This window comes from Leucopleurus acutus, assembly GCF_964270905.1.
Source record: "Leucopleurus acutus genome assembly, chromosome: 4".
Classification (NCBI taxonomy): Eukaryota; Metazoa; Chordata; class Mammalia; order Artiodactyla; family Delphinidae; genus Leucopleurus; species Leucopleurus acutus.
Window position 1 is genome coordinate 1,364,150 of NC_139146.1, and position 12,137 is coordinate 1,376,286.

A 12,137-nucleotide genomic window follows, 5' to 3' on the forward strand; every position below is an offset into this window, starting at 1 on the left:
ATTCCCAAAAATTTAACTAGGATTTTCCTCGATTTTGCACAGACTTTATATATTAACGTGGGGAGACGTGCACCACCTTCATCTACTCGGATCACCTCCCACGCTCTTTATCAGGGTTTCCATCTGAGAGCCCTCTGCCTCGTCTGTCCTTCTGCTGTGCCCTCACCTTCTCGGCTGCCCCTAGGACCCATCCTCTGTCCTGCTCTTGGCCCTGGAAGAAGGGTAGATGCCCTCCAGGCCACATCAGCTGGGTTCCTTCTCTGCCCTCGGGCTGGTTCTGCCCATTCAGGGGCAGGAGGAGAGGGAAGCGGGTTTCCCCTGCGCCAGCCCACGGTGCACTTCTGGTCCCAGTCCTTGGCCTGCAGCCACCACTTCTGGCACCCAGCTCCTGGCCAGCAGCCCCCTGCATGGCCACTGCTTTCCCAGGGTCCCTGTAACAGCCCGCCCCCTGCAGACTTCTCCTTCTCTTCTGGCCCCCTGACTCCTGCCCTTGCTGTGGTTCACAGCGCCTTCACTCAACCCTTCCTGACAGGTCCTTCAAATGACCTCTGCTTCCCAATGAGACTGAGTGGAGCTGTGTCCATCACTACTAACTGAAATAAACTCTTAGCTTTTACATTAACTGCAGAGTTAGAAACATTCCAATTGAATTGAGTCTTTAAAAAAACGTTACAATTGTTGTCAACCTATAGAAAACATTTTAAAAATTTCAGGTCTTATCATCTGGACTGCCCTTCTATGAGTGATGCGCAGGTTCAGTTGGCCTCAGAACCCCGTTTCCTGCACAAAGACACTGAGGGTACTGTTTCCTGTGAGCATGGTTGCGAATGAAAGACAGCCCTTGGACAGTGAAGTTACAATGAAATGCCTTGCCTTGAGCTGGGAACAAAGGCCCATCGTAAGTCTGTAGAGCACCCTCAGGTTCGCATGTACATTCTGATTCTTTAAAAGATCAAAAGAATTCAACATTAGGCACATTTGGCAGCAACGTTCATCACAATCTAGGAAGCGGCAGTGTTTCCTCGGCAGAGAGCACACATCTGGTGCCGCCACCCATCGCCTCAAGCAGAGCAGTTCCCACACTTCGGAAGATACTTTTCAGGCAAATTCAAGCTACCTATTGCTTTCTTACTTTCTCCCCAACCCAGTTTTCCTCATTTTACAGGAAATGACCCACAAAGGAGCTAAGTGCCCAAGGTGCAAAGATCGCATGGTGGTAGAGACAGACCTGGCCCCTCGGCTTGCCCCTCTACCCACCGTGGGCGTCTGGGAGCCAGTGCCTCGCCCACACTCACCGCTGGTCCCCGTCCCAGACACACACAGAGACCCTGGGAGGTGGGCCAACAGGGTCTGTGTCCAGCTGACCAAGAGGGCGGTGGTGAGCCGCGGCCCCGACAGTCAGTCGAATTCTGCCCCCCTGCGCACAGCCCTGCGTCCCCACTGCACCCCTCCTGCTGCCACACGGCCCCCCAGACTCCAGGTGTCTGGCCTCAGTTTAGAGACACACACACCGCCACCCCCACCACGATGATCGGCGGCTGGCTGTGCACCCCGCGGTTGTCTTGCCGCCATCCCGGGTCTTGGCTCTCCCGGGAACCACTAGCTGGGAGGCACCACGAACACGTCCACGTGAACGCGTCGGCTGTGACCGGCAGACGGCCACCGCCCTGCTGCCTGAACGCGCCTCCCCGACGGCAGCGCTGAGCCGCGAGGCTTCCCCGGCACGGCTCGCGCTCGGTGACGGAGCTCCGGCCCCTCGCGGCTCAGCCCGGCCGCAGCTCGTCATCTTCCTTCTCGCCATCCGAGGTCTCCCGCCTCCCCGACAGGAGCCACACTCTCATGAGTCCTCACTGCTTCCCTGCTGCTCCTTGACCCGGACCGCGCTTTCCTTTCCCCTCCTTTCCTACCACCGCTCCAGGGCAGCAGGAGACCCTGCAGAGCAGCGGGCCGCCTTCCACCTCCAGCAGACGCATTGCTGCCCTGTTTAACAAGATACGAGCGGAAGTTCATCCCAGGCAGCCTCCTTCCCGCCCGGTGTGTGGAGGAGGGCCTCGGGCGAAGCTTCCCGGTGGGACCATAAGGCAACGGTGCGCGGGGAGCGACTGAGTCGCACAGCTCTGGGAGCAGCTGCTCGGCCTGGGTGAGGGGCTCCAACTTCTCGCCAGGGAGAAAACACACCCGCTGGAGCTGGTGCTTTGTTCCGTGCAGCCACTCCCATCCCTAACTTGCACGTGTGTATACTGGAAAGAAACTATACTTTAGAGTCAGAAATCCAAACTCTGAACTGAACCATGACCTTGGGCAAGGTGCGTGTACATGAACCCTTCTGCACCTGGGTTCTCCTCTGTAAACCTGGGCTAACACAGAGGCGGACAGCTCCCTCCTTCAGCAATGATATCTCGGCTTGTGTCTGGGGAAGTTCCCACTCCAGCAGCATCGATCTGGGGAGACTGCCAATCTCCACACCCTGCCTGCCCTGCCGAGGGGCGGACATGTGACACAGTCGTGGAAAGGAGACTCTAAGTGCTAAAACTTTGAATCTTGGACAAAAGTGACGTGTAGAGAAAATGATCACAGCTCATTGCTGACCCCCGGCCCGTGAGCTCCTGCTGCCTGGGTCCCCAGACCCACCTGACGCCTGTCTTCCCAAAGCCTGGTTCTGCTTTTCCTCTGAGGCTCTGAGCTACCCCACATTCCTCTGACAAATCTCTTTTTAAATTAAGGGAGACTGAGTTTCTGTATTTCCAACCCCAAGCCTCTATCTGACACAGATCCCTCCTCAACTGCGGGTCTGTAGGATCAAGCACCCCAAGCAGCGACCAGCCCCAGCTCAGCCCCGGCATGCAGCGCAGGCTCACGTGGCCTCCTGCGTGGCCTTCTAGTCGTGCTTTTAACATGTGCCTGTTAACTTACACCCGGGAAGTCTGAACAGAGTGGCCTGATGGTGGTCGGCGCTGCTCCTGCTGGGACGCCTCCTCCGGCCCTGCTGTGCGGCCATGTCAAGTGTCCCTGTTGCTGGGCTCCGGGCAGGTTCCAGAGCTGCAAGCACCCGTGCTTCTCCAGATAGTGGTTCCTAACAACTGGGTGCATCTTGAAAGAGGGGGTCAGAGAGACAGACCTGGGCAGTCTTACAGTTCCCCCCGCTGGGACTGAGGAGAGGCCTTCCCAGGCCTCGGCCACAGCAGCTGTGTCACCAGCATGAAGAATTTATAAACAAGCAGCTCTCTGCTCACAGAGCTGGCGACTCTCTGACACAAAGAATCCATTTAGAAGAACCACTCTTCGGACAGCACCTCCCAGGAACAGTTGACAGAAATCACCCATCTTTATTCAGTATCCTCTACCAGAAATGTCAGGGTAAACAGCATCTCTGCTGAATAAGTAAAAATGAATGTCAGCAATGTTCTTTTTACTACTGGACTGTCTATGAAGTAGAAGAAGCTCCTAGAGGAAAATTTGGGTTGTATTAAGGTTGATAAACCTTATCTTAAAACAACTCACCACAGTCGTTCTTGAGGAATTTCCATATGTGCTGTTCACCTTAACTGTGATGGAGTTTCCAAAGTATTTTGCCACTAAATCTTCAAAAGAGGGTGCAGCATCAGTAGGATCTATAAGCCATGCAGCAATTCTGGGATCTAGCCCTACAAAATCAGCAACTACAGAGAAAAAGATCATTTAATCATTCCAAGAAAAATGAATAGTTATACTTTTCCCTGCTTTCAAATTAATAATTATGGTACTACCATCCCCTCAAATCACAGACCTAAGTACCAAAGTGATGCTCCCTCACTCCTAGAGAATGTTGAGCCTTTGATAAGAGTGGCCCCCACAAACCGGGTCCCACACAGCCAATCTCCATGGGGAATCCATCCCAAAGTAACGCTCTCAAAAACGCTGAAAGAGACGGAAGTCAGAATCCTCAGCCACACCCTTGCCTTCTCCTCCCAACTCTTCTCCCTGCTCTGGAGCCTCTCTGCCCCACACACCTCTTTTCAACCACACACGTCCCCACGTCCACTCTTTCCAAGCCTCCCCTCCCCCACCCTCCTGCTGGGCTGCCTCCCAGGCCACCCCTAACCCTGCATCGGGGTGTCAGGAAAAAAGTCTCTCGAGTGAAGGAGGAGCGGTGGAGCCGCCTGAGCACACGGTGGCTGGTGGGCAGTGTACGCGAGGATGAAGATACTGGACATTCTGTTCAGTCACCCTGAGGTGAGGAAACCCTGTGAGCCAGCTCGTGTGCTGCACCGTGATGTGTGAAAAGAGTGGCGGTAGAAGGCTGCCTGTGAGCCTGGGAGGCCACGTCACCCCTTACGTGTAGTTTTCTTGTCTGAAAACTGGGAGAAAAATCACTGTAAGTATCCATGGGACACATATGAAGGTGCTTCTCAAAAAATAAATGTGATGGGGACTTCCCTGTTGGCACAGTGGATAAGACTCCATGCTCCCAATGCAGGGGGCCCGGGTTCAATCCCTGGTCAGGGATCTAGATCCCACATGCATGCCGCAACTAAGAAGCCCATGAGCCGCAACTAAGGAGCTGGCAAGCTGCAACTAAGGAGCCTGCCTGCTGCAACTGAGCCCACAAGCCATAACTAAGGAGCCCGCTGCTGCAACTAAGACCTGGTGCAACCAAATTAAAAAAAAAAAAAAAGAGCCCTATAAGAGTATGTCCCACTATTATTAAAAAAATAAAATAAAGTGATATTTGCTAAATACATTTTAGTACCAGAGTATTTTAGACATGGAGAGGAGTTATAAAAGGATGGGGAGACTGATAAATTAGGACGTAAGTCTGAATCCTAAGTGACTGCTTTCTGAAGTTACTTTAACATTTTGAAGTGTGATTTACAAAAACAAGGACTCGGCCTTTAAATAAAACTGTAATCTTAGATTACAGCACACTAAATATATTTTCTGGCACCTTTAAATCATAGTAGTCTAAGAGATTTATATTTACCAAAGCAGCCAGTATCATCACTTTTTTGTTTGATGCGTGGGACGTCTCCTATGTTGGCAGATATGGAACTTGGGTTGACGGGAAGTCTGTAGGCACTCTGGCTACTTGCCGCCCAAGTCAGCCGTCATGACTTCATGTAACCATGTCTGCCAACACTGACCGAGCCAGATTATTTCATTCTACTTGCCTTTTCAAAGCTGTAATGTTCCAAAATTAAGGGCTCTTATCAACATTTTTTTAATTATAATTTACTTTTTTAAAAACTTTTTTTTTTTTTTTTTTGTGTTATGCGGGCCTCTCACTGTTGTGGCCTCTCCTGTTGCGGAGCACAGGCTCCGGACACGCAGGCTCAGTGGCCATGCTCACGGGCCTAGCCGCTCCATGGCATGTGGGATCTTCCCAGCCCAGGGCACGAACCCGTGTCCCCTGCATAGGCAAGAGTACTCTCAACCACTGCGCCACCAGGGAAGCCCTAAAAACATTTTTATTGGAGTATAATTACTTTACATTGTTGTGTTAGTCACTGCTGTATAACAAAGTGAATCAGCTATACATATAGATATATCCCCATATCCCCTCCCTCTTATATCTCCCTCCCACCCTCCCTATCTCACCCCTCTAGGTGGTCACAGAGCACCAGCTGATCTTCCTGTGCTGTGCGGCTGCTTCCCACCAGCTATTTTACATCTGGTAGTGTGTATATGTCAATACCACTCTCTCACTTTGTCCCAGCTTACTCTTCCCCCTCCCTGTATCCTCAAGTCCATTCTCTAATTCTGCGTCTTTATTCCTGTCTGTCCCTTGGTTCTTCAGAACCTTTTTAAAAAAATTATTCCATATATGTGTTAGCATATGGTATTTGTTTTCTCTTTCTGACTTACTTCATTCTGTATGACAGACTCAAGGTCCATCCACCTCACTACAAATAACTCAATTTCATTTCTTTCTTTTTCTTTTTTTTTTTGCGGTACGCGGGCCCCTCACTGTTGTGGCCTCTCCCGTTGCAGAGCACAGGCTCCGGACGCGCAGGCTCAGCGGCCATGGCTCATGGGCCCAGCCACTCTGCGGCATGTGGGATCTTCCCAGACCAGGGCATGAACCCGTGCCCCCTGCATCGGCAGGCGGACTCTCAACTACTGCGCCACCAGGGAAGCCCAATTTCATTTCTTTTTATGGCTGAGTAATATTCCATTGTATATATGTGCCAATCTTCTTTATCCATTCATCTGTCGATGGACACTTAAGTTGCTTCCATGTCCTGGCTTTCATAAATAGTGCTGCAGTGAACATTGTGGTACATGTCTCTTTTTGAATTATGGTTTTCTCAGGGTATATGCCCAGTAGTGGGATTGCTGGGTCATATGGTAGTTCTATTTTTACTTTTATAAGGAACCTCCGTACTGTTCTCCGTAGTGGCTGTATCAATTTACATTCCCACCAACAATGCAGGAGGGTTCCCTTTTCTCCACACGCTCTCCAGCATTTACTGTTTGTAGATTTTTTGCTAATGGCCATTCTGACTGGTGTGAGATGGTATCTCATTCAAGTTTTGATTTGCATTTCTCTAATGATTAATGACATTGAGCATTCTTTCGTGCATTTGTTGGCAATCTGTATATCTTCTTTGGAGAAATGTCTATTTAGGTCTTCCACCCATTTTTGGATTGGGTTGTTTGTTTTTTTGCTATTGAGCTGCCTGAGCTGCTTGTATATTTTGGAGATTAATCCTTTGTCAGTTGCTTCATTTGCAAATATTTTCTCCCATTCTGAGGGTTGTCTTTTCACCTTGTTTACGGTTTCCTTTGCTGTGCAAAAGCTTTGAAGTTTCATTAGGTCCCATTTGTTTATTTTTGTTTTTATTTCCATTTCTCTAGGTGGGTCAAAAAGGATCTTGCTGTGATTTATGTCATAGAGTGTTCTGCCTATGTTTTCCTCTAAGAGTTTGATAGTGTCTGGCCTTACATTTAGGTCTTTAATCCATTTTGAATTTATCTTTCTGTATGGTGTTAGGGAGTGTTCTAATTTCATTCTTTTACATGTAGCTGTCCAGTTTTCCCAGCACCACTTATTGAAGAGGCTGTCTTTTCTCCATTGTATATCCTTGCCTCCTTTATCAAAGATAAAGTGACCATATGTTTGTGGGTTTATCTCTGGGCTTTCTATCCTGTTCCATTGATCTATATTTCTGTTTTTGTGCCAGTACCATACTGTCTTGATTACTGTACCTTTGTACTATAGTCTGAAGTCAGGGAGCCTGATTCTTCCAGCTCCATTTTTCTTTCTCAAGATTGCTTTGGCTATTTGGGGTCTTTTGTGTTTCCTTACAAATTGTAAAATTTTTTGTTCTGACTCTGTGAAAAATGCCCTTGGTAGTTTGATAGGGATTGCATTGAATCTGTAGATTGCTTTGGGTAGTAGAGTCATTTTCACAATGTTGATTCTTCCAATCCAAGAACATAGTATATCTCTCCATCTGTTTGTATCATCTTTGATTTCTTTCATCAGTGTCTTATAGTTTTCTGCATACAGGTCTGTTGTCTCTTTAGGTAAGTTTGTTCCTAGGTATTTTATTCTTTTTGTTGCAGTGGTAAATGGGAGTGTTTCCTTTATTTCACTTTCAGATTTTTCATCATTAGTGTATAGGAATGCAAGAGATTTCTGTGCATTAATTTTGTATCCTGCTACTTTACCAAATTCATTGATTAGCTCTAGTAGTTTTCTGGTGGCATCTTTAGGATTCTTTATGTATAGTATCATGTCATCTGCAAACAGTGACAGTCTTACTTCTTCTTTTCCCATTTGTATTCCTTTTATTTCTTTTTCTTCTCTGACTGCCGTGGCTTGGACTTCCAAAACTATGTTGAATAATAGTGGTGAGAATGGGCAACCTTGTCTTGTTCCTGATCTTAGTGGAAATGGTTTCAGTTTTTAACCACTGAGAACAATGTTGGCTGTAGGTTTGTCATATATGGCCTTTATTATGTTGAGGTAAGTTCCCTCTATGCTTACTTTCTGGAGAGTTTTTATCATCAATGGGTGTTGAATTTTGTCGAAAGCTTTTTCTGCAATCTATTGAGATTATCATATGGTTTTTATCCTTCAATTTGTTAATATGGTGTATCACATGGATTGATTTTCATATATTGAAGAATCCTTGCATTCCTGGGATAAACCCCACTTGATCACGGTGTATGATCCTTTTAATGTGCTGCTGGATTCTGTTTGCTAGTATTTTGTTCAGTGATATTGGCCTGTAGTTTTCTTTTTTTGTAATTCTGTTGATTTGAGTCTTCTCCCTTTTTTTCTTGATGAGTCTGGCTAATGGTTTATCAATTTTGTTTATCTTTGGAAAGAACCAGCTTTTAGTTTTCTTGATCTTTGCTATCATTTCCTTCATTTCTTTTTCATTTACTTCTGATCTGATCTTTATGAATTCTTTCCTTCTGCTAACTTTGGGGTTTTTTTGTTCTTTCTCTAATTGCTTTAGGTGTAAGGTTAGGTTGTTTATTTGAGATTTTTCTTGTTACTTGCGGTAGGATTGTATTGATAAACTTCCCTCTTAGAACTGCTTTTGCTGCATCCCATAGGTTTTGAGCCATTGTGTTTTCATTGTCATTTGTTTCTAGGTATTTTTTTTATTTCCTCTCTGATTTTTTCAGTCATCTCTTGGTTATTCAGTAGCATATTGTTTAGCCTCCATGTGTTTGTATTTTCTACAGTTTTTTTTCCTGTGATTGATATCTAGTCTTACAGCATTGGGGTCAGAAAAGATACTTGGTATGATTTCAATTTTCTTAAATTTACCAAGGCTTGATTTGTGACCCAAGATATGATCTATCCTGGAGAATGTTTCGTGAGCACTTGAGTAGAAAGTGTATTGTCGTTTTTGGATGTAATGTCCTATAAATATCAACTAAGTCCATCTTGTTTAAAGTATCATTTAAAGCTTGTGTTTTCTTATTTATTTTCATTTTGGTTGATCTCTCCATTGGTGAAAGTAGGGTATTAAAGTCCCCTACTATTATTGTGTTACTGTTGATTTCCCCTTTTATGGCTGTTAGCATTTGCCTATGTATTGAGGGCCCCTATGTTGGGTGCATATATATTTACAATTGTTATATCTTCTTGGATTGATCCCTTGATCATTATGTAGTGTCCTTCTTTGTCTCTTGTAATAATCTTTATTTTAAACTCTATTTTGTTTGATATGAGAATTGCTACTCCAGCTTTCTTTTGATTTCCATTTGCATGGAATATCTTTTTCCATCCCCTCACTTTCAGTCTGTCTGTGTCCCTAGGTCTGAAGTGGGTCTCTTGTAAACAGTATATGTATATATGAGTCTAGTTTTTGTATCTATTCAGCCAGTCTGTATCTTTTGGTTGGAGCATTTAATCCACTTACATTTAAGGTAATTATCGATAAGTATGTTCCTATTACCATTTTCTTAATTGTTTTGGGTTTGTTATGGTAGGTCTTTTCCTTCTCTTGTGTTTCCTGCCTAGAGAAGTTCCTTTAGCATTTGTTGTAAAGCTGGTTTGGTGGTGCTGAATTCTCTTCGCTTTCGCTTGTCTGTAAAGGTTTTAATTTCTCCGTCGAATGTGAATGAGATCCTTGCTGGCTAGAGTAATCTTGGTTGTAGGTTTTTCCCTTTCATCACTTTAAATATGTCCTGCCACTCGCTTCTGGCTTGCAGAGTTTCTGCTGAAAGATCACCTGTTAGCCTTATGGGGATTCCCTTGTGTGCTATTTGTCCTTTTTCCCTTGCTGCTTTTAAAATTTTTTCTTTGTATTTAATTTTTGATAGTTTGATTAATATGTGTCTTGGCATGTTTCTCCTTGGATTTATCCTGTATGGGTCTCTCTGCACTTCCTGGACTTGATCGACTATTTCCTTTCCCATATTAGGGAAGTTTTCAACTATAATCTCTTCAAATATTTTCTCAGTCCCTTTCTTTTTCTCTTCTTCTTCTGGGACCCCTATAATTCGAATACTGGTGCATTTAATGTTGTCCCAGGGGTCTCTGAGACTGTCCTCAATTCTTTTCATTCTTTTTTCTTTATTCTGCTCTGTGGTAGTTATTTCCGCTATTTTATCTTCCAGGTCACTTTTCCATTCTTCTGCCTCAGTTATTCTGCTATTGATTCCTTCTAGAGAATTTTTAATTTCATTTATTGTGTTGTCCATCATTGTTTGTTTGCTCTTTAGTTCTTCTAGGTCCTTGTTAAACGTTTCTTGTATTTTCTCCATTCTATTTCCAAGATTTTGGATCATCTTTACTATCATTACTCTGAATTCTTTTTCAGGTAGACTGCCTAATTCCTCTTCATTTGTTTGGTCTGATGGGTTTTTGCCTTTCTCCTTCATCTGCTGCATATTTCTCTGTCTTCTCATTTTGCTTAACTTACTGTGTTTGGGGTTTTCTTTTCGCAGGCTGCAGGTTCGTAGTTCCCGTTGTTTTTGGTGTCTGCCCCCACTGGGTAAGGTTGGTTCAGTGGGTTGTATAGGATTCCTGGTGGAGGGGACTGGTGCCTGTGTTCTGGTGGATGAAGCTGGATCTTGTCTTTCTGGTGGGCAGGACCGTGTCCGGTGGTGTGTTTTGGGGTTTCCGTGAACTTAGTATGAGTTTAGGCAGCCTCTCTGCTAATGGGTGGGGCTGTGTTCCTGTCTTCCTAGTTGTTCGGCATAGGGTGTCCAGCATTGGAGCTTGCTGGTTGCTGAGTGGAACCGGGTCTTAGCTTTGAGATGGAGATCTCTGGGAGAGCTCTCGCCAATTGATATTACCTGGAGCCAGGAGGTCTCTGGTGGTCCAATGTCCTAAACTCGGCTCTCCTACCTCAGAGGCTCAGGCCTGACACCCAGCTGGAGCACCAAGACCCATGGCATCTTGATCCCCAAGAAAGCTGCTCCCTGGATGCACCACCACAGTGGGGATCCAAGGGGCTCGCTGGGAACACGAAATGATGCCACTGCTCAGCCTCAGGCACCTGAGGGGTGACCTGGATGCTCCAGGGGCACCGTCCAGGGCAGGGCGAGAAGAACTCCTGCTCAACATATATTTTTGAAAAATCCGTGGGGAAGTTCTGACAGCACTGGAGTGGTCTGGGGGCTGGTCCCTATAAACTCTTATAACTAATAAACTGAAGCCACCAGGACAAGCCTCACACTGGGGAGAATGGCAGTAACTGAAAAAGAAATGCCAACAAAACAGATTTTAAATGAGCTAAGAAAAATTAAGAGAATGATAGAAGTTATGAAAAACAAATAACTCAGAATTAGAAATACTTAGAGATTAGGTGACTTAGTAAAAGAAAAGCTTAATGAAGAAATGAAAGAATTCAGGAAAGCAAAGTAAAACAAAACAAAACAAAATTTCTGAAATAAAAACTAAACTGGCAATACACAAAAGCAAATAAGTGCAATAGGTAATGCCGTAAGTATTTTTATATTTAAAAAAAGTTTTTTTTAAATTTTTCCTTTTTTAAAAAAATCTATTTATTTATTTATTTATTTTTGGCTGCTTTGGGTCTTTGTTGCTGCGTGTGGGCTTTCTCTAGCTGCGGCAAGTGGGGGCTACTCTTCATTGTGGTGTGCGGGCTTCTCATTGTGGTGGCTTTTCTTGTTGAGGAGCACAGGCTCTAGGCACGCAGACTTCAGTAGCTGTGGCACACGGGCTCAGTAGTTGTGGCACACGGGCTTAGTTGCTCCATGGCATGTGGGATCTTCCCGGACCAGGGTTCGAATCCATGTCCCCTGCATTGGCAGGTGGATTATTAACCACTGTGCCGCCAGGGAAGTTCCTAAATTTATTTTCATTTTTTAAAATTTTGGGCCACACCATGTGGCTTGTAGGATTTCAGTTCCCTGACTAGGGAATGAACCTAGGCCATGGCAGTGAGAGTGCCGAATCCTAACCACTAGAGCATCATGGAACTCCCTTAAGTTTTCTTAAAATGAAGATGGGAAAGAGGAAATTTTTTTAAATTAAAAAATGAAGAGACTGAAAATGGATTCTAGGTAAAGTGATAAATAGGAAAGATGGAGAAGATTCAACGTATGAAGTCACAATAACAATTTGAACATCACAAAAAAGATAAACAACCAGACATTATGTATTTCCTGACAGAAGGACACAGCACCACTCGGAGTTAGGGTCAGGACTATGAAGCAGTCTTGCA

At 45.2% G+C, this 12,137-nt stretch overlaps 1 protein-coding gene across 1 annotated transcript in view; it reads right to left on the minus strand.

Annotated features, from left to right (window-relative positions):
- The window catches only part of POLN (DNA polymerase nu), a gene marked incomplete at its 3' end in the record, with an annotated part of 169,996 nt that overhangs the window by 115,984 nt on the left and 41,875 nt on the right, over positions 1–12,137 (minus strand). Inside the window, 2 exon segments of the mRNA XM_082838350.1 lie at positions 874–942; positions 3,502–3,659. Of these exon segments, the coding sequence (XP_082694476.1) occupies positions 874–942; positions 3,502–3,659 (227 nt within the window).